Below are 24,363 nucleotides of genomic sequence, written 5' to 3' on the forward strand. Positions count from 1 at the left end.
ACTTTGTAAGATTTATAATTAGGAACGGGAAAATTTAACTCTAACGCTGCAAGCCCATTAGGGAGTTAATTTAATTTTCATCGTACCGTAGCCAGAGACATAAACGGAAATCATACAATTTAGTTCTGTTTGTTTATCCACATGTCCGAAAACTGTTTTCAAAGAACTTCTATACAATGGTCTTCTAAAAATATGAGAGAAAAGAATAAAAAATCATTTCGATGCAAATAAAAACATAGCGGATCATTAGATAGGTTTTATAATCATTAAGTACATTTAAAATTGTTTGAACAAAATCATTGTTACCATTGTTGTAGTATATCGGGACGAGCTATTGTGAATTATTACTTATAAAAAGGTTGTATATTCGCTTTACTTTTGGACTTTATATATTCGACCATTCTCAAACAGAGTACTAAAATAGATTTTATGGTATATATTTTAGCTTACTTTAACGGAACTTCCTGGCACTTTCTCTTCTGTAATCTATACTGTACCTTCCACACACTTCCTCCATTTTATAGAGCATTACTTTCTTAGCCTTTGATGTTTCTTATTATCTTACCCTTCTTACATTTGCGAAGCTTAAATATTATATTGTAATAAATCTTACACAGTCGAAACTTTAAGCCTTTGAAATGCTTTGCAAACCAAATATTCGTCATTCTAAATTTGAATATCTTTAAAGTTGTTGGAAAAATGTTTTTTTTTTTTTTTTTCGAATAGAGCTACATTATAACGCTTTGGATATATTTTCAACTTTTGCTAGTATTTTTACTACTATTTTTTTTAAATATAGGTAGCCGGACGATCGGTCTGCTATTTGTCGATGTTAGGTGGACCATGCACATTGACTTTGTAAAAAATATTAACCAATCCTTACATCGTCCTACACACCTTACTACTTTTACCATATATTATATTATATTATCTATAACAATATTATAAAGCTGTAAAATATGTTTGTTGTATTTAAGGGGGTACCTTAAATAAATAAAAAAAAATCTCCGGAACTAATGATCCATTTCTAATATTTTTGTCATTAGTAGATTTTTACATTATTCCCGAGTGCTATATGGTAAAAAATATTTTATATCATATCATTTTCTGTATTAACAAATTAAATCCGCACGAAGCCGGGTCGGGTTGCTAGTATGAAATATATTTGCATCTCAACCAGACTCACGTTTGTGCTATTTCAGTTTCCTTTATCCACTGTTTCCTTTTATTTCTTATTTGACATTTCTCCATAGCTCCTTAACATTTGAATATTAAATGCATTCACATAATTCAAAGACAAAATATATAAATAAATAAATCATTCCTAATTACAACCTTGTGACATAGTAGTGAAGTCAAAAACGGTACGCTTTGAACGATTTAAAACTTAAATAGCCCTGCATTTTTCTTAATAGTTATTATGTTTAACATAGCATATTACATATTGTTAAATATTTGTATTAAATACTGCATCTATAACTTAGTCACAGTTAAGTCGTTGGTTCCAAGTTTCGCGTAGCAGTTATTACATAACTTCATCTGTTTACATCCAAGTTATCGTCTGAAATTAACAAATTATATTTTACAGAAATGATCAATTTCGTTTATATGTATGCGATACGTTAGTTAATTATGTTGCGACAAAATTTCAATAATATAGAGAAAGAAAGATCCCAGTTAATCCTAGGTCGGGGCAGTCTGTTTCGTAAAAATGCAAGATTTTTTTATAGCTTTGTTGGCTAGCTAGGTTTGGTTGACACCGCACGGTTTGTTGATTAACAACGAGTACGTTGGCTTACGATACCCACGGGTTGAGTGAGATGTGCCTTCACTCAGCTGGAAATCGCAGTCATATTAAATTAATATTAAATAGATGTGTGTATATATATTTTATTTACCAAAATTGGGAGAAGCAAATAATATTATAAATTAATAATTGAGTTTATTTGTTTTTTACATTTTGATGTCTGAACAACTCAAACGTTCATCATGAAATTTCATACATTTCATATTATCATACACAAGATAAATACATATGGGCAAAGCCGTGGGCGAAAGTAGTATTTTATAATAATCAAATCTATCAAAATATGGTAAGTTAAACGTAAGTTATACATAGAACAACGTACATATATATAATGCTTTTTTAAAATCTCAAGCTAAATAACACTACGAAAATTTTACTTTTTAAACTCAGAAAAACGTCCTTGTCCTTTTTCAATTAATGAATTATTAATGAGCTATGTAAGATTAACGATATCCGGGCTCGTAATTAAAATTCATTTAACTCCGTATGTATTACGGATCAAAATGTATAAAAAAAATTACCTGCGCGCCCTTATATTGGACGGAATATTTTAAACTTTTACTTCGTTACATTTTAAAAAACAGGTATTTAAAAATACCAAATAATCAATATGTAAATTAAAGTATGACATACAGTTATATAATTTGTAATTTATCAGCGAAAAGCAGCACATATCCCACAGACTTTTCTGTTGACATTTTAGGCATCTATAAATCGTTCAAACAAAGTTCGTCTGTCATAATTTTGACAGCGGGCAAGCTTGTGAAATACCCACCGACAATTTGCTCGCTTCTATGTTGACCTAATAAAGGAAAAAAAAATTAAATGAAAATACTTATCAAACGAATATATATAATAATTTGATATACATATTAAAATAATTTGAAACCCGTAGTATTAAATTAGTTGGCAAGACGGATGAGTCACCAAAAGGATCAACATTCCGGACCAAGTACATGATATATGATTTGTGATTGAAAAGACCTTTGAAATTAATGACTTGTATAATAAGGTAGAGGTCTCACTTTAAATAGAAAGTGTAATTATGATAATCCATTCCCTTAGTCAGATTTTGCATATTTAAAGTAGTAATTTCGCAAAATATAAATCGTACTATGAAATTAAAAAATAAATTATATTTTCTTAATATTCAAGGCATGTGAATAATCGTTGGTGGTATTTGTATTCGAAATATTAAACAAAAAAAAAGAATTAACTGAATTTGAACTTAGAACTCAGTTTCTCAATATCGTCAATGCTTCCTTGGAAACTAAGATGTTATGTCCCTTGTGTCTGGTTCAAACAGGAACACAACTATGGTAAGTTAGAAGGTAATAATGTATGTATACTTCGATATACCACGTAGAATACCAAGAAGACTTAAAATATATATCAACATCATAAAAGTGAAAAAACTACCTGTAAACCTACTATTTTTTATACAAAGAATACATTTAATAAGTGTATATTAAATTAATACATATTTTGCATTAAAAAATCTCAAGGACTAAAGAATTTAATAATAAAACTCATCGTAACATGATTTTAATTGTCTTTAAGAATCGAAAGAGATTTTATTAAAATACCTACCAGTTTACCTTTTATAATATTGTAGCAAACTGAGTTAGAAAAGGCTATTTTGTAAGCAGCTCAAACTCGAGGCAAACAAAAAAATGTATCACATTAAAGTATATATGATTAGTTATAATTCATCTGGTGATTCTAAATGGTTAGTGTCTGTTTTAATAAACATATTTGAATACTGTATGTATGTATGTATGTGTGTGTGTGTGAACACTATTGCATTTATTTATTATTTACATTGAAATATATGATTCATAAACAAATGGAAAAAACATCTTCTGATAATAAGTTAATCCAAATATACTATACCTTCATTTTCAAAACAAATAATTTGTTAAAAATTAAACTTTGACAATATCAATGCTTAAATAAAAATAATATTAAAAGATATTGTTATAAGTCTGCGTTCACCTTAAATGAGATCACTAGCAATCTCGGATTTTAAGCGTTTGAAATTCGACTCTCCATTTTGGCAAGACAATGAAACTGTTTTATTTTACTTCTAATGAAAAATCTCAACTAACTCTCGATGATACAAGAACATTAAATATCATATTCCGTATTTTGTTTATACGAATCCTTTGTAAAATTAAAGACAGTTTTATTATAATTTATACTTTATTGTTTAGTACGATTGCTTTATTGTACTCAAAAAGATTTTTTTTTTTTTTTTCTAGACGTAACGTTTCGTCAATTGAGAATTTGATCTCTTACGAAATAAACGCAAGGGTAATAAGGCTTTATGTACCCGATTATTAATTATTAATAATCGGGTACACAAAGCCTTATTACCTTATTAATTAATTATTATACCGCAAAGCATACATATATATATTTATATCATTGACCTTTTGTCTGTTACTAGCCGTAGTTTAAACGTCTCCTTTATTTATCTAAATGGTAGTAATTGAATAATTTATGTAATGTTTATTATTTAAAACAATATAATATATGTAATAATATATAATATAATATAGGTATATTCTGCTGCCGAAGGTATCGGGTTTATTCATCACGTACGTCTCTTTCATTTTGATGTGTACCATCTTAGCTATCAGTATGCAGCATTTGAACTAATTTCGCAGCACACAATTCGAATCGAGTTGTGTAACAGGATGTAAAGAGAAGCGCGTTCTATTCAATTTACTACAATACGACGTATGATGAATTGTTACACATTATTGGGGTTAACTACTGAGTCCAGCTTAATTTCTAGTTCATATGGTTAAACATCTTTTGTGTCTTTTGTGCGTGTAATTGTCGGTGATTTAAAAGTGCATAACATTGTCGCACAAAAGAGTTGCCGACTCTAGTGAGACTTTACAAGATTATGTCAGTTCCTGTTTGTTCTGTTAATCGAATATACGTTATATTTGGGTAAATCTGTTTTGTTTTTATTTTTATCAAATATATAGTGAATTAATATAAAATAAATATTTTAATTACATTGAGTATTTTTTTTAAAGATGAAAGATTAGAGCCCAGATTATAAATTCCGTCATTAGAAAGACATTCCGCAGGACAATGAACGTATTGAGGTCGACTGCATTAACTCACAGTGAAAACTAAGAGGTCGTTATAATGTAAAGCAACTAAATTACACAGGCAGCCCGTATCTACATCAGTTAACATTCTTAAGTTTTTTACTGCGACTGCTCCTGAGATGAGTTTACTTGCCAAGCTATTAACATAGAAGCTCTATTTGAGCTTAACATCTATGATGATGCCTAAGAACTATGTTGTATCTCTAACGTTTAATGTTTCGCAATTAAGAAGTACATTTGTTTTTACGTAAGGAGTTCTTACCATAATACACTATGTCTGGCCCGAAACTATTGTTTACGAACTAGAACCTTCGTATAAAAATTTCAAATAAAGAAGAAAAAAACGAATATTGCAATACATTTTTGTCTTCCTGATATTTCGATTTATTTTGAATATAAAATAATACTCGAATTAATTTGTAAAGGTATCTTAAAATTATTACATACATGGAAATTTCGAACAGCTAGAATACGAAACTACTCAAATATCACACAATGAAGCTCGTATTATGCAAGTATTCATAACTATATTTATGTACATTTGTATATGCAATAAAATACATGGACTATATAATATTCTTTAGCATTTAAACTATTTAAATATATATTTTGACAATGTTAGCAAATAAAGTGGTCACTTATAATTCTATTTGGAATATTAGACTTTTGTTGGTGTTTCTTTTTGTATTTTATGTATATTTTACGTTTATTATTTTAAATTACAATATAATTTTAAATTTGTTGATCGCATTATATCTTGGGAACAAGTAAATATGTCGAGTCGAATTCAATATAATTCCCCGAGATACCGATATGATCATTTAATTAAGATTGTCTCATAAAATATATATTATCTTATTAGATGTTAAGAACGATATAAATATTGGTTTATAATTTTTTGTTATTTCGACTCCGCCTATTATGCGTCTGTGGATACGCTAAATGATATTCGCATTCCTTTTTTAAATTCAATGCTTGTATTGTCATGTTGCAAACTATTTGACAACTTGTGATTGGGACATCGACACTGTGAAAGTGGAACACCGTGCCATCGTTTCCTTTTTTCGAATCTCTCTAAGCGACATCAACTGGCATTAAACTTGTGTCGGTTACACCGTTTCAATTTTGTTTCATATAAATATTACTGAGCCGAGATGGCCCAGTGGTTAGAACGCGTTCATCTTAACCGATGATTTCGCTGAAGGAAAACATCGTGAGGAAACCTGCATGTGTCTAATTTCAACGAAATTCTGCCACATGTGTATTCCACCAACCCGCATTGGAGCAGCGTGGTGGAATATGCTCCAAACCTTCTCCTCAAGGCAGAGGAGGCCTTTAGCCTAGCAGTGGGAAATTTACAGGCTACTAATACTAAAAAAATAATAATAGATATTACTACTATTGCACTGTTTAACATTTTAAAAACAATTGCAAAAGTGATTTAAGCTTATTTATTTGTATGCAGGTGTTCAGTACATTCGCGACTGCCCAGCCGAGCCTCGAATACCAGTGTACATGGTTGTTGGCGGTGCAGCTGGAGGTATTGGCATTTTCTGGCTACTGTGGGCTCAGCTTGCTAGTAGGAGTGCCACTTCGCCTGCTAGCATCCCCGAGCTGATACTCGCTTACACCCTGACTATATTTCTTATATGTTGGTAAGTTTAGTTATGAAATAAATGTGTGTATAATGGGAACGAGTAGTACCTTATACGGTTCAATAGTTATAGAACTTTATAGGGTTTCATCGTGGTTCTTCTTAGTAAAAGTCTACGTCAGTTGTCGATAGTTCTATATCTTAATTAATCTTACTTGTTTTGATTTTAGAGTTTGTGGTATAGTTACAAAATTTAATTGTATTCGTAATTACAGAACGAGTTTTGTTATATTATTGGAATTAAAAGGTATAAATCAACCATCAACGCATTTTTAATAGTCACGTAAACTAATCGTTTGGGATATGAAATCTAAAAATAAGTATGTTTAATAAAAAATCCAAATCAAAATATTACATATAAGCAGTTTCCTTTTAGAACTGCAAAGGATGTCTAATTTCTAGTTTATTCTCTAAATCTAAAAATAATTGATGGCTTTTGTTCGTGCTAGTAAACTTATTACAATAATTACATATAATATTAAGTAATTGTTGTAGTTTTAACCCGTCGATCGTCAATAACGAGATTTCGAATTTAAAGTATCTGAATTTAAAATAAATTTCTAGTTATTAGTATTATCTGTTATTAAAGTATTTTTATAGAGGTTATTAATAAATAATTGTATTTATAACAGTTGTTCATTATACTTACGAGCATGTCTTGTTTTTACATATATTTTTTTCATCTCAATTGATCATTAACAATTATATACGTCATCAAATTTATAAAAAATAATCTTGAAAAATTATTCCGCCGAACAAAGTAAAGTTTTTCCCAGAACTACCAAAAGTGCTACCTCATTTTTTACTCTTATTTCATTTCTATATTTCTCATCTATAGGTAAATAATATGAAACCCCCGCCAATCATCCGTATAGGTTACTTTACATTAAGCAGACATTAAAGTAATAAATACTAACTCCTCCTCCTCGGTTTCTTATTTTCCTCCAGTAAATGTCTCATTCAGTCGGGATAATCAGAATAATAGCATGAAATAATTTCATCCGATAAAACTATATACGGTTTCCTTAGGGACATGCAAATTTAGTGGTGCTTATCCAGATCGTACCCGCCGATTCCTATTAACTGGGTCATCTCGACTAATTTTGGTAGGAAATAGGATTCATATTACGTAAATTTGTTGGTTTCTTATGTTTATAAAAATTATTACTCGCCGGTAAGCCAGCTAGTATTCGAAGTTTAGCTCGCTATTTTATTATCCCTTTCATACAAAACTACTAATTCCAAACGAAATCGAGGGTATAATGTAGTCTGAAACTAAAGTTTTTTTTTTTGTACAGTTAGGCTGTTTAACCATTTCATTCAAAGTTTTAAAAATATTCCTTTAACGTTCAAGTGAATTTAATGGCTATTGTGAATAGAAATCGTGAAAAGTTTTCGAGAAATAATAGACTGAAAATATACGAAGGTTTTCTTAAACTCGATGTAAAATTTAAAACTTATATTTCGGCAATGTTATGAAGGATAATAGAAATATTTTAATATTTATGTTTTATCAAGTTATATTTTTTATATTTATATTTTATGGTATAGGTTCGTGGACGAGCATATGGGCTACCTGATGGTAAGTGGTCACCACCGCCCATAGACGATGGCGCTGTAAAAAATAATAGCCATTCCTTACATCGCTAATGCGCCACCAACTTTGGGAACAAAAATGTTATGTCCCTTATGCCTGTAGTTACACTGGCTCACTCACCCTTCAAATTGGAACACAACAATACTGAGTACTGTTGTTTGACGGTTGAATATCTGATGAGTGAGTGGTACCTACCCAGACGGGCTTGTACAAAGCCTTATCACCAAGTGGAGTTTTGTAATAATCTATTAGTTACAACTGTACTAAATAAATAAAATAGTAAAAGTTTTTTCTTGCTTAAAGTAACAGCTTTAAATGATTTACTGTTCAGCTTAGGCCTCCTCTCCACTTGAGGATAAGGTTTGGAGCGTACTCCGCAACATTGCTCCAATGCGGGTTTAATACACATGTGACAGAAGCTCATCCGACTCATCAAAAAGATGAATTGTAAGCAAGAAAAGTTTGAGGTCGGCTCTTTCATGTATTATTTCTTCTGATTTTCTATGTTACTTTTTGGATCCGATTCGTTCCATGTCAAAGTCATACTTTTGTTTTGCGGTACCGTGTCATGTTAATTGGTATCCCTCGGGAGCTCTCATCCGAACGCGTTTGTTAGCGATTCATTTTGCGGGAATGATGTTTATATTGTTTTAACATTAATTAGTCAATTTCAGTTGATAAAATCAACAACAACTTTGGAATTTGCGTGTAAATATTGTAGCTACTCTTTATAATAGTCTGTCTTGTGTTTATTATTTGTATCTTGTACTATACATAGGTAATTCGATATTTCTGTATATTGGTTATAACTGCAATTGTATGCAATTATAATTCCATATTAAAAATTGATATTATGATTGCAATTCTACGTGATTATTGATTATATTTTACAAAAGACTAAAATGTTTTTAACATTAGAGTTATGGTGTAGTAAAACTGATTGGCATTATGAATCTGTGCAAGAGTAACAATTCTTATCATATTTTTTTTCTTTTGGCTTTTATTTGTGCCAAAAAGGCACAGATTATTTATAAGAAACCGTACAATCATATGTCAAATTGACGTCTAAACATAAATATTTTATTCTCCCATTACTGATATTAAAGGAAGTTATCGGAGAATTTCATTGGAACTCATATTGAATTTCAGATAAAATAATATTTGTATTATGACATAAAAATCATAAAAATAACATATCAATCAATCTCCTAAATAATAGTCAAGAGATTAAGGGTTCTTTAATTATAAATTGGTTCAATAATAATCTTTACCTGAGGTTTAATCATCGAATCAAATAGAAATCGCCTTAAAACCAACACGGCAACTAAACCTGTTTAGTTAAATCACTAAATCCGATATTTGAAGCGAATGAAATCAGTCACGCCGAAGACCCTCGAGCGATGACAGCTGGCAGCTGCCACAGTAATTAACTATAAACAAATAGACGTGCCGATATTATACGGGAAATCAATGATTGTGTAACCTGTGAACAATTAAAATAAATATATTACTTTTTCAAGTAGGCTCATAAAATCACTTTTGAATCGTCATATTATAGTGTAGAATTAAATGTAAATATACCAACCGAGAACAATCGACAAGATGTAGTTACACTGTAGTTACACTTATCCATAATTTTTATTACAAATTATGTCAGTTAAGTTAAATTTATGCATAACCTTGAATTAAAAAAATACAAAGCCTAACCTTTTTGTCTTATAAAGTATATCTTAAAATTTTTCAATGTATTTTTATATGAGCTTTAAATCTTTTAATAAGTCAATTTAAAAATAACAGTATCGTCATAATAGTAATACAAAAGAAATAAATAAGATTTATGACAGTTTGTTGAATAGTTTAATAGTCATGTATTTATTACATTTTTGTTACTACTCTAATCTCTAGTCCAATACTCGGTTAAAAATAAGTTTAAATCGTTTTGATTTAAGTTATAGCATTGTTTTTTTTTTGTAATTAAATACATTCAAATATTGCTTACAAGAAAGGCAGATGCTTTTTTTTTGAGTTAAAAAATCACTTTTTAAAATTTCCTAATAAATTGACATACTATTAATCTTCATAAGTTACTTCAATAACGTCCAATTAATGTTGCGTGAGTTGAAGTTACTTATCTGTTCGACAGGTTCGGCTTTGGGAACTTCTGGATACTAAACATCATGTGGCCAGATTTTGCACCAACTCTATTTGAACCTAACAAATGGTGCCACCGCACTCTGTACGTGTTTGCGTTGACTCAGCTGGGCTTGGTATGGGGTGTGATCGCTCTGATACTGATGATAATATCGGCTCTGGTGATCTGTCAAGTAAGATAATTTTATAAATTTGAATATCAAGTAAAGTTGCGTAGAGACTTCGGTTTCGAAGGTTTGTTTTTACGGATATTCTATCCATTTATCGCTTTTTTATTTTTAATCCGAATTTATGAATAATATACATTTTGTATATTGTATTGTATAAATTAAGAAATTAATAAATAAATTATATTGTATAAAGGTTATTTGTCCATTGCCTAGGTTACCTTTAACTTTTTTAATTAGGTATTCGGCTGCGGTTGGCTGGGACCACCGAGATACAAGTAGCAACGGCGCAGTGTCGTGCTTGAGCTGTGGCACAGAAATATCAACAACACGATGGACGTAGCTGGCGCACTCTTACCTTTCACCCAAGTCGTCCGCCCTGAACTAACCATCCACGTCCAAGAAGTTCTTACTCAGGCTGATAAAGATGCACCAGACACTAAAATGAAGATTCCAGAAATAAACGAACCGGATAAGAGTGATGACGAAGGTTCAAAAAATGATATCAAAAATGTTAGTAGAAGAAATAGTGTTAGTCAAGCCTGATGGTTGTTGGTCGTGCTACCGCCGCACGGCAAAAAGCACGTGCACTTCGAAGGGGCAGACAGAATATACTACTTCTAATTAAGACTGCTCGTGAAATGAACGTCATTCAACTGGCATTGCTTTTTGCAGTAGTGCATAAGTGCGTGCTCATTACCAAAGCGATCATAATAACTTTGTGATATAATCAATTTGAGTTATTGTTTCGCGCTATGTAAGATGTATTATTTGCTGTGAATAATTGAATGTAACAACGAATACCTGTAATTATAGTAGAACTATATGTGGCCAATTTTAATATAATATGATATAATCACCTTTGTAAACATATCCTATAACAACTGCGTGTAGTAGTGTATGTTATTTTGTATAAAATTATAAAAGCACAAATAGATTATTCTTAATATACAAATTATTAATAATATTGTAAAATTATGTGTTGTCCAAATTTATATATTTGTGATTCGAATCTGACTCTTGAGATCATTATCTTCATGGTTTTTTATATTCATTAAGCGTTTTTCATACATTTTGATTGCTTTAAAAAATAAACTATTGGAAGTTACAATTATAATATAACTTCCGCAAGATTGCCGTTATGGAGGTCCTCGGCGGAGACGTTTGTCTACTAGTGGACGTCTTCTGGCTGCGATGACGATGATAATGATAAATGTAACTATATAGTTGATACTGGTGTTTCAAACATAACAAAATCCTATTTTATTTCACTTCAAATACCAACATTTTTATTCATCTATTTGAAAAGTAAGTTATGTACTGGCAAAATATCGTTACATTTTACTGTATATTAATGTCACCAAACGTTATTGCTTATTTCAGTTTCTATTGGGGTTAATTATCTCAGGGTTCAGAGAAATGGAATCATAGTAACTGCGTGGAACAGGCTTTAATAGAAATCGTGGTAACATGATATTTTTATAAATAGGTGATATTTGGATATTGTGTTTTGGTGTGCTTATCGAAACTTGAAATTATTTACATAGTTTTAGTATTAGAATAATATATTTATATTGATATTATTTGCAACATAAAAATCTTTGAAAATATTCCGTGAGAAACGAAACTTTTACAATATAAAAACTCGAAATATTTAATAATGAAATTATATAAGATTTCATTTTGAATGAAAGCATTCGTTCATCTCGTTTCGGTCATTTTATAGTCGACATCAATCAACTTTTGAATTTAATAGTTGGCAAATGAGCAGGAGGCTCATTCTAATCTAATGGAAAATGCCACAACCCTTGGATATCTGCAAGCCAACGCATCTGCAAACTCTAGGGTTCTTGCAGTTTGGAAATACTGCTGTGCAAGGTAAAAATTGCCTGAAAAAATCGCACATATGTGGATTTTCCGACATTTTTAAATTGAATTTGAAATTTTGACAGGATGTCCGATCCTGAAAAATGTGGTAAGAGATGCAGAGTAAGCAGAGTAATCCAATATCTCGGCGCAGAGTCTACTTATCGAGTCGGTCGGAAAGAACTTGATTGTCGACAATTCGAAATATAAATAATTAAAAAAAAAAGTATATTATAAAAAAGACTACCATGTGAATATTTATTTTCTATGGCAAAGTAGTAAGATAACAAACACAAACTACGAGCGACAACAAATATGTATAGTATTTATGAGAGTTTTTGTTCTTTTGTATTACTACTGTACTACTGTAGTACTAATACAGGATATATATTTAAAATAGATATATACAAGAAAAGTATTCTTTCATATCAAATACGAATTTAATAATATTTGTTTTAAATAATTTTATTAATAACAACATAAAATTATCATATTATCACAAGCTAATAAACCAAATATTTTATATTGCACATTTAAAACAAATTGCTTTATTATATAACAAAAGAACTATTGATTTTTTCTAGTAAGATCAATGTTAATTTAAATTGACACATAAATGTTAATTTAGCATAGAGAACGATGTAAAATAATTTTATAAGACAAATGTGTTTCCTTGTGATTCTCGAGCACAAGGTGCATTATACGCACAAATTTAGATGATTAAAACTCAGTGATGTTTTCCAGATTTTAATCTGAAATATTTTATTAAAATCCACAGGGCTATCTTGGTTATTTATATATGTTTAAGCAATTAAATTATAGAAATGATTAAAACAAAACTTCAAACAAATTTTAAATCGTCCCAGAATAGACCAATTTATGAAAAAAAGCTTTTTATATATATCTATCTTTATCTATTCTTATCTATACAATATTCGTACCAATTTAATGGAATTTATTATTTATAGGTGTTTAATTATTTAAATATAATATAAGTGTATTTATGTCTAGCAAAATGCTTTAGATTTGAAATCTCTGTATAGATAACTATGTAGATACATATATAAAATATATAATTCTAAAAAAAATATAGGAAAAGTATAGATTTCCGTAGTGTGTAACTGAAGTAATATTTTATTAGTTATACGTAATAATTATATTTTATTACTATTAGTCATAGGTGCAGCTTCAAGATGTAATGTAAAATTTCAGCACACTGAAGAGCTATTTTGTAAGGAAAATTGAATAAAAACAACGCAGAATACGATCGTCAAATGTCAGAAAATGATATGCGATATTGTCTATTACAATTGTAATATTAAAAAATCGTATCACCGTAAGATGGTTTTCAAGATTTCACAAGCGATATACAACGTTAGTTCTTACAGAATAGCACTGTAACCGCCCCCGTTCTTGTGTCTAAACTCTGTATGATAAATCTTTGAAGAAATATTCCTAATATCAATGAAATGTAGAGTAGGTAAGTACCTCGATAATAAACGATTCGAATTAGAAGCAGGCTTTTGATAATTTTCAAAGTAAATCCATGTAATTATAAAAAAATATTCGCCTGAGTTACGGCATTTTTTTTCTATAACGCTTTCGTAATTAATTGGATAAAAATATATTCCGTAAATATTATATAATCTTAGTATAGATTAAGTGATTAGTACTAAGAAATATTATAATCATTCCTTCATAAAGGTTAATCATTAACGTACATTTTTTCCTTGTAAAATTTAATCTATCAAAAAAACTATTTCTGGAAATGGGAACATAGTTTTATGTAGTATTTTTATATATAAATATTTGATCTAATGTATTATAAATTGCATAGACTGTTTTAGAGATGACTCATAAGCTGATATGGTCCATCTTGTACCATTGATCAACAATTTGATCTCCATATTGAACATATTTAAATTGATATATCTTTAATACGTCTAATAATCGAATTAAGCTATTTTGTTTCGTGTTAGAGTTATTAGTATTAACATTACAATAAATTGTATTTAATAGTAGTTATAAATCACTAGTATTAGTCTTGTATTTTTATGAACATAAATAAAAATATTATACCATATACGATAAAATCGAAGTTATGAAACATAAATAATCACTGTGTAATTATTAGATAATATATAATAAAATAAGTATGTCTTACTGTCACAAAACTTTTATTGGTGTTTTTAAATGATTTTGTGGTTTATTTTCCAATCAATATATATCACCTAAATGAACATTAATTCGATTTAAATATATGTGAGAATAAATATTATAATACGAACATTACATCTTCCACCGTTGTCTAAAGACACAAAACATATACTCTTTAGAAGGCTGATGATCTACGCTCTTGGTTCAAGAGTTTCCGCTTACCTAGCTTACTGACTCTAGGTTCTTTGAGAGGGAATAACGTCAACGACGCGAATTGAATACAATGTTAAAGGATAGTGTGAAAAAGCCTTTCGCTTATAATTTTATTATATCCCCCACTTTACACACATATACATACATTACATACATACATACATAGAACATTTTTATTAATTTATATCTAAATGTATAATTATTTCAAAAGAGTTCTTAGTCTTCTGTAATTACTATTTACAATATATAGTGATTTTTACGACAGAGTCAAATTGCATAGACCATGATCTAATCCTTGGCATCAAAGACAATGGGATTTAGGATATTGTACTACTTTTTCTTACTTCCTAATACGAAATTATTCAAAATATACATGACTAACAGCATGTTAATTTAGAAGAAAAAAATGGAAAGGGCCTTCCCTCTTGAGGATAAGCTTATTGATGGATATACAATTGATATAATATCATTCGACCGTCATTCGATGGACGCTTGTTACTTCACAGTGTTCTGTACTTTCGGTCCGAACTTGTTACCTTCTGTTTAAATTTAAGGTTGCTAGTTTTACGGAGTCTTTGCTAAAATATACATTCATTTAAAGATCCAAATATAATATACATCAAAGTATCTTATTAAAAATGCTAATTTATATTGAAATATATTATTCTTAAAGTTAATAAAAATAAAATTTATTTTTTAACTTATATAAAATTATTTCAATTAAAACACAATTTATGAAGGCTTAATTCGAATCAATACTTTTTATAATTGTTTGTAATTTATGTACTGAATAAAAACAGTATCATTTTTGTTTATAATAAACACTTACGTCTGTCAAAACAATATTGGTATATAATCGAGATATGGGCACAAGCAAATTGAAAATCCACACATAACAAACTATATTTATATTTACAAAGGCAAAGAGAAAAAAATAAACTATAGCCAAATAATTAAAAGTGATTTCAGCTTAATTTACGTAACGTAATATTTTTCCTAAATTAATAACATTTTTAAAAATATCGTTTGAACTTTATTATTTTTCTCAATTTAATAGATATTAAAAGACGCTTAAAAGCATAATTAGGAAAGGTCGTGCGGTACGATGTAATACCTATTTAATTAGTGAAAGTACTACTACTACTGCTTCCAAACATTTCGTTAAAATTTATTAATTTATCAACTACATATATACTATTTTAAATTATTAATAGTCGAAATATTGTTTCATTGTCAATCATTTGGTTTAAAAAAAAAGTAAAAGACGTAAGTTCTTAATTCAAAATATAAAATTTGCTAAAATAATAGATATAATATAAAACCTACGTAAAAATAGATGGCTTTTTTTCGTTAAATAGAAAAAAGTGTAACGACCTCAATTGTTGATTAGCGATCAAGCCAGGGAGGATCGTTTGTATTTTATAAGCCGATATTGTGACATTTTCGAAGCGTAACATAGTATTTTACGGTCGTAACCTCAAACCCGTGACCTCCATAAAATATGAAATACGCTGCGGCAGATGTAATAAATTAACCCTCACCGCTCCACATTGTTACTGTTTATAACCTACCTGTTAAAATTATTCGTTAATTTCAATTAAAAATTGACAGAGTTTGATGAAACTTATACCTATTACATATAAGTTACAAATTCTTTGTTAATTTTAGGAATTGTGATGAAAAAAAATGTGAAAAAACCCAACCTAGTATATATAACGTGAATTGTCACATACAATATATTATTTTACGTAAAAAAAGCTTTTAGTATACGAACTAGAAATTCGTTTTCAAAATTCCATTAGACAAATTGGAATTTATTTCAATTTATTTTCAATTCTGGTAACTATATGCGTTGTTTTGAAATATATTTTGTTGCTATAAAATATTGGAAAATCGTTGAATAGAAATTGAATTCAATACAGGAATTATTTTTGTTTACTTGATTTATAAAGATTATTAAAAAAAAAAAATTCTAATTCGTCGAACGCAACAATTTTTTTATTTATTTAAACAGAGTTAATTTCAAAATTACTGGGATCTTAATAATACGTCCTAAAAATGTTATGGATTTTATATAGATTAAGAGATAAAATGTTTAACATTAAAATATTTTAGACCGAAATAAACATGAACTGTATAAAATTATGACAGATTCAAAGGATGTGTAAGTAACGCAAGCACATATAAATATCAAAATAACATAAATAAATTAAAGTTTAAATACTGAGGAAATACGTTATTGAAAATCATTCCACTATTTATTTTAATAAATTGTTTTATCTTAAATGATTTACAATAATGCTTTGAGAAACTAAATGTTACCGTTTATTATTTTTGTCCCGCTTGACTTGTTTTTAAAATAAAGCATATTATATTATTATAATTTTATCAGTAAGAACCTATCTTAAGAATAAAAGTTGTCACATGCTGGTAAGTGATCACATCTGTAAGTATTGTACGAATACCTAAATTATCTACGTACTGTTAACAACGAGATCTGAGTTTCCATTTAACCTGTTATTACTAGCGCACTGTCCCTTCAAACAACACAATACAATATATATTATCTTAACTGATGAATAGGTGGCTAAGTACCAGATGATTCTGCACAATTACCTACAAACACAATTACAGCATTATAATAACAACCGCTTAAAGCGTATTGTAATATACTATTTATTACAATATTTTTGAAGATGTTAAGAAAATACGTTGATTTTAATCAGGGATTACTTGAATTCGGTTACTATTTTAAATAAGCGTTAAACACACGAACTATTGCAAGGGGACCATTATTGCTGTTTGCAATGAGCATATAAACTCAAATATGAAAAAAATTGAAGCTAGTTTTATAAAAACAAAAATATGAAAATATTTCGTTTCTGAAGAACCAAAATCCAACGTTTCTGTATAGTGAGTTATCTCGCTTGGCAGCACCCGTGTGGCTGTAACTTTACAGATGATTAGACGTCGGGCTTGCTTTCACTCCGCTAGGTCGCACAGGTGTGTTCGATTCTTTATCGAAATATCTTCAAGTTTTCCTTTTCTATGGATAAATATAATAAAATTAAAATAACACAAACTTTAATACAGATTGTTTTCACTAGTACCATTAGAGGCACAGGTGATTTCATAGCCTGGTTATTCTACTAACATATAATGGTTACAGGTTCCCGATTCTATTCCGATCAAGTTTTGACAATCCATCACAAAATTTAAACTCTTAAACTGAGTTATCATAACTGAGGGCTTCTACTGATTTATATCGCTTTTGATACGATCACGATTATATTCCGTTCAAGCTGTTCCAGTTGCAGTTGTCTTAGTAGAGATGGAAAACGGCTGAACGGCAACGACTACGTTTCGGTTCGATTGCGATAAAGTGATAATTTTTTAATTGATTTTGCGCTCTGCTTTGCAAAAATACATGCCAAGTAATGCAAAAATATTTGTGTTTTAGATTTTATTAATTTGGGCGGTAAAATGAAGAGGTACTTTCTTATTTCTATATTCTTCTTATATCTTTATCCTCGCGGCGTAATACGTCACTTTGTTAAATGTTTAATTTGTATTGAAATTGGTTGTCTCATAATTCGCTTACAGACAAACATATGTTTTCTCTCTTGTTACCTTGTCCATATGACAATTTCCCACTACGCCCAGTAGTGGCCCAGTAAGGCCTCATCTCCCTTTGAGGAGAAGGCTTTGAGCATATTCCACCACGCTGCTCCAATGCGGGTTGGTGGAATACACACATGGCAGAATTTCCTCACGATGTTTTCCTTCACCGCCGAGCATGAGATGAATTATAAATACAAATTAAGCACATGAAAATTCAGTGGTGCCTGCCTGGGCTTGAAACCGAAATCATCGATGTACGCGTTCTAACCACTGGGCCATCTCGGCTCTCTCTTATATGGTCGAATATGTTCGCTTCGAAATTACAGATGAACAATAAAACTTATGTTAAATTTTGTAATTAGTAGGCGGACAAGTAAATATACTAACGTTAAGGTAAAAGGTCAGCATAATTGTAGACATTGGCGCTGGCTGTCAATGTGCCAACCATGGAAACCAAATTGTTATACTTACAGTGGTTCACTCGCCACTAAATACGGTTCAATTTGATTACATAAATATACACATATATATATATAGAGTAACCAATTTAAATTCATAAAAACAATCTGTCCATCATTCATTTAAATAATTAATTTACTAAACGAGACGGATCTAAAACAAGAAACTCCGACATTGTTTTGATTGTTTCAAAGTTTTAATTTGACGTGACCCCTACGCGGGTTGAATTATGATTATGGCTAACTGCATAGACAGATCCTCGAAATTGTAAAAAGGGGATGAAATTTGAGTTTATTTGAAAAATTTGGAGTAATTTTATATACTATTGATATTAATACAGTTCCTGATATTGCCAAATAACGAAATTGGTTGGGACTTGTCCAGATTTAAAGGCTTTAATCTACTCACCAGATATTCAATTACCTGACTATATATTGTATTGTTTTATCTAGACTAATATTCTAGATTGGACAGTGCTGTAAATCTTTTAGCAATAAAATATACAGTACTATACTATTTTCATGTACATTAAAACTTTCGTGATGTTATAGTTAGATACTATTGCAGTAGATGCAATTCTGTTGAAAAGTTGAGGAAGATTGTAAAGATCGTCGTAAAAGTCATAAAATATATGAAAATATAAAAAATTGAGAGTAAAGCTGGTATACTTATCTTCGACTAATCTTATAAGCTCAGGACATATCGAATTAGTTCTAACGATTCCCAGTTATTATTGGCAGATTAAGGAATAACATCAGAGATTTTCTTTAAAAGTATTATTAAAAAAAAACAGATGACATACCTTTCCAAATATGTCTTTCAAATACAAAATATACAATTTCGAATGTCACATGTCAACGGAGTTCATTCAAATTTTTCCAGTGCACGATGAAAATCCCTTTAAAACTATGTCAGTACTATTTCGATTAAAAACGGCAAATAGATCGGATAGAATTTTTTTTTAATTTCATTCATCGTGCTTTATTTATTTTCAAAAACATAATATCGACTTTGAAAGATAAACAATGAAATTAAATGAGTTAACTACAACAAATAATCTCCCTTAAACACGTCCTATCAAATACTTTATACAAAGCCTTTCATAAATATGAGTATTAAATACTCATATTGATTGACCGTCTTGTGTATACAAATATGCAAATATCTTTGTTATGCTAATTTTAAAATAAATAATTAATTTTACGTTTGTAATAATGAAATCTATTATTTTATATATTATGTATTTATTTAATAATCATTGTCACAATTCAAATTTATTTTATTTGATATTATCAAATGTGAATGGAGAATTCACAAGATTTTATTTTTTAATATTCACTTGACATAATTCGAACGTACTTAAAATTATAAGTAGATTACTTACCTCTTTAATCAGTGGTACATAAAATATACTATACAATAAATTATGTAGGAGAAATACAATTATACATTTTAATATATTCTAAACGTTTTGTTAATATCAGAGTAGGAGTCATGTACTTATATTTATATTCCATATTGTCCATAGATTATATTCAAATGTAGATTAAATTATATTAAAAATATAGAGAATTTAATGTATTAGTTATTGCATTGTGGTTTTTATTGTATTCAATGTAATTGATTTATTTATTTAATGTCTAAATATGTGTATGTATGCAATTCACGATTTTGTTGTATAAGAAAAATAAATAAATGTTTTTTTTTAAAGTTGTGCTATTATTTTATAATATAAATCATAAGGAATTTGTATACATTAAATGTTCCAGCTGACATATACTTATGCATATATATACCTATAGCGGACGCGTCATCATCGCCTTTTTTTTTAATTGTTTATTAGAAGTTAAGTTAGTTTATGGCCCTTAACATTGACAGCCTGTAAATTTCCCACAGCTGGGCTAAGGCCTCCTTTGAGGAGAAGGTTTGTAGCATATTTTACCACGCTGCTTCAATGCGGGTTGGTGCATACGGCCCTTAAACTGTATGAAATGTATGTATGAAAAAAGTAAGTATGTAAAAAGTCGAACTATCGATCCCGACCACTAGTTGCCGTCTTTACTTCAAGCTTTAAGCTTAATTGGAGAGATAAATAGTATTAGTAATTTCTCATAATGGGGAATTACCACAATTCTTTATAAAGAACAATATAGTTTATCCCCAGAGCACTAATGACATCGACCTTGATCATTATTGAAAAGTAGAGAAAAATATTTATGAATTTGCAAGTTTAGAATATTTTTTTTTATCTACTCTTATTTCCAACTTTTTTAGTAACTGTCAAACAGTATAAAAAGGAAAATCAGTACATAGAGGAGAAAAAAAAATATTCAACTAGATTCAATTTTAATGAATCAATTTTATTATTACATACGAATATGTAGTAAAAAGTACTATGTTTTACCTATATAGTAATATTTGTAAATATCATCTAAAGATGTTATTACCAACAGCGCGTCAGCTTTACATTGCATTAAGTCAATTCACAAATTATGCAGGACTGTCATTAACCGTTCGTCAACCGCACGATAAACATGTTTATGCGTATCTGTGGGCCTTTGTGGGTAGTGGCTTAATAGAGTTAACTACGTAATTAGATAACTAATCAAAAGTGATAAGGGTTGTCAAGTAATTTGTATACGATATCTTGTCCTTATGTCCTTGTAACCCTACTCGATATACGTGTTTAACGTACGAGTTGATTAAACGATCTGTCATATATATATTAGATGAGGCATACTTGCGACTACCCCACTTAGAGCGTTAGTGCCTCAACCAATATTGACAAATAAGGTTTCATTACAATCCTAGATATATCTAAAGTGGTATAAGTCTTATGACGTAATGAGAGAACGAATATAATATAATAACCATTCCAAAATTGTTATATACAACTATTATATATGGAATTATTTCATATAGGAATAAACGGGCCACTCGATGGTAAGTGTCTTCCCCCGTTCATAGACTTTTACAACTGTAAGAAATGGTAACCGCAAATTTATATCGCCAACTGCGCCACCAACCTTGGGTATTAAAATATCGTGTCCCTCGCGTAGTTACATGACTCAATTCTACCACGACTAAATATTCACAGATTTGTTTTTTATTTATAAATTTAATTTTACGGAATGGGCTTTGTAGGTTTTTCCCATTGACGCCCCGATTAGTGAGATCTCTGACTACTGAGACTAGTTTCAACAGCACTAGTTATTTTTTGCCAGGTTATTGATTGTTCTTTCATATACTATACTACCTTTGTAGCATATTTATATAGGATATTTCGCTCCGTGACTATCTTTGGTTTACAACCCTGATGCTAAATATAATAAGATAAATGAACTAAATCATAGTAAAGGAAGACTCCAGCAGGAAGCAAGACATGAACATCAACACGACTAAGAAAGTAACCTCCATGAAGTCCAATTCGAAAAAAAAGGAGTTGCATTCTTTAAAAGCACCTTAAATTTACTGTTATTACCTATATTTTTAAATCGTTGGTACGTTGAACATCTTTTTATTAAACAGGTATTAAAATCTCTCACAATGATTGTGTAATCAATACAGGTACTTATATTTAATAAACGTGTTAAATATCTTTCACTGACATTATTATATCGATGTCATAATAAATTTGCCCTCGTATATTTATCGCTTCAAGTATTTCGCTACAGATTCAGACGGAACAGAAAGCGAATAATCAACGAACCATAAATTCAACATCGCAGACATATTTCCAGATTGAACAATTTATATGAAGTTACACGTATTATATACAATGTTTTATATATTAGATGAAATTTTAATTTTTATAACTTATATCAGTTTGTTTTTAAATTACGCGGATACATGGTGAATGAGTACGAATACTAACTGTAGGATAAAATATACAAGGATAAAAGGTGATTTACTTATATCATTCTTCTTCTCTTAAACACAGTAGCTTAAAAATAGTGGAAGGGGACTGTTTGAGATGAAATCATGTTTGACATATTTACCTAAAATATGAAGGAATTTTCTAATTATTTGTCGTTGAACTAATAAAGATTAGTTTGAGTGTGACTGAGTGGTTTGTCCGTTATTAATTATCATTATCTTACCCATACATATATATTTACTTGATACATTTTGAGTCAGTATTAAAAAAAATATATGGGTTATTTATTTTGAGTACCTTTATCTTTTACATTATTAAATAAGCGCTTAACATCGCATTGCTTGTTGAATTACATTTTTATGTAGTTGTTAAATCATGAGGTGTAAAAATTAAATTCAAGACATTTCTGCTGTTCATTTTAAAATAATTAAAATCGAGAATGATTTAGTAAACGTCACTATTTAAGCTTCCCAGAAAAAAAATTTCAATAATTTAATGAACGAACCGAAATCTCCTGCTAAAGAATTGAGTTCAAAATATTTCATAAAAATGTGACATTTAATAAGATCTTCGATGTCAAGACGCGTCAAGGTATAATCAATAGTCGCCCTTCTGAACACCTCATAAATAATCATACGTAGAGACGTGAACATTATTGAAAACGAATAAGGCAAGAAATAGAATAGTTTCTTTCAAAGGGTCACGTATTATTGTTTGGACTCCTATGAATGTTTGTTTTTAAATATTATGACAAACTTTTTTTAAACAGTAAAATAAACGGACAAATAATCCATCTGATCATAAGATTTCATTTCCCTTAATCCTGCCAGTACATTACCTCTATAAACTCTTCAGCGGAAACACAAAATTTGAGTGCCGGATGACTAGTGTAGTGTTTACCCAATCTGGCTATAAATAAAGAATAAATAAAACTTAGTGTATACATCGCCTGACCATAAGCAGTAACGCTATAATTTACACATAGGAATGAGACTATGTAACAGCTAGGCTTTGAAGCCTAGGCTAGGTCTCAGCTACAAACTATGATTATTCTCACATATGGGGTAACGCAGAGTAAGAACCAATGACACGTGGCGATAGTGTAAATAAACAAACATATATTTGACAATAACTTTACTTACAGACATCTCTAAGAATATATCAATTTAAGAATTGAAGTTATATGTCACGATATGTTCGTACCTTTGGCGTATCTTTTATTTAATTTGTAATTTTTATTTTGTGCTTTCTTATATTTAATTATTAATAAGTTTGAGTTTTTTTTTCGTTATATGATATTTATGTAGTGTATAAATGTCTGTCTGCGTAAGAAGTCGTTGATTCCAGGTGACATTTTCATAGTTCTGGAATGTATCTTGAAATAATATCAATTATTATTCACAATGACGTATAGTGGCAACGTAATGTCGGTCACATGAATATTTTTAATCTGGCATCGTATTAAAGTGTGAAATTAAATCGTAAAAGCTATGTGACTAATGGCCGCGTATTGCCTCGAATACCATAAAATAAGAATGAATAAAATGCAAAATACCGTCATAATTACGGTTAAATGGTAGCCTTCTGGCGATACTGATGATTGAGGATTACATTGATGGCTTTTAGACATATCAAGATAATAAAATATAATAGCTACCTAATAATC

At 29.6% G+C, this 24,363-nt stretch overlaps 1 protein-coding gene across 1 annotated transcript in view; it reads left to right on the top strand.

Moving 5' to 3' along the window:
* Window positions 1–11,203, top strand: part of LOC125067022 — a 95,785-nt gene extending 84,582 nt beyond the window's left edge. Inside the window, exons 6-8 of the mRNA XM_047675392.1 lie at window positions 6,401–6,590; window positions 10,330–10,510; window positions 10,745–11,203. Of these exons, the coding sequence (XP_047531348.1) occupies window positions 6,401–6,590; window positions 10,330–10,510; window positions 10,745–10,786 (413 nt within the window). The 3' untranslated portion in view covers window positions 10,787–11,203. The remainder of the gene's footprint in view (window positions 1–6,400; window positions 6,591–10,329; window positions 10,511–10,744) is intronic.
* Window positions 11,204–24,363: the final 13,160 nt, after the last annotated feature.

This window comes from Vanessa atalanta, chromosome 10, assembly GCF_905147765.1.
Source record: "Vanessa atalanta chromosome 10, ilVanAtal1.2, whole genome shotgun sequence".
In the NCBI taxonomy this organism is placed as follows: domain Eukaryota; kingdom Metazoa; phylum Arthropoda; class Insecta; order Lepidoptera; family Nymphalidae; genus Vanessa; species Vanessa atalanta.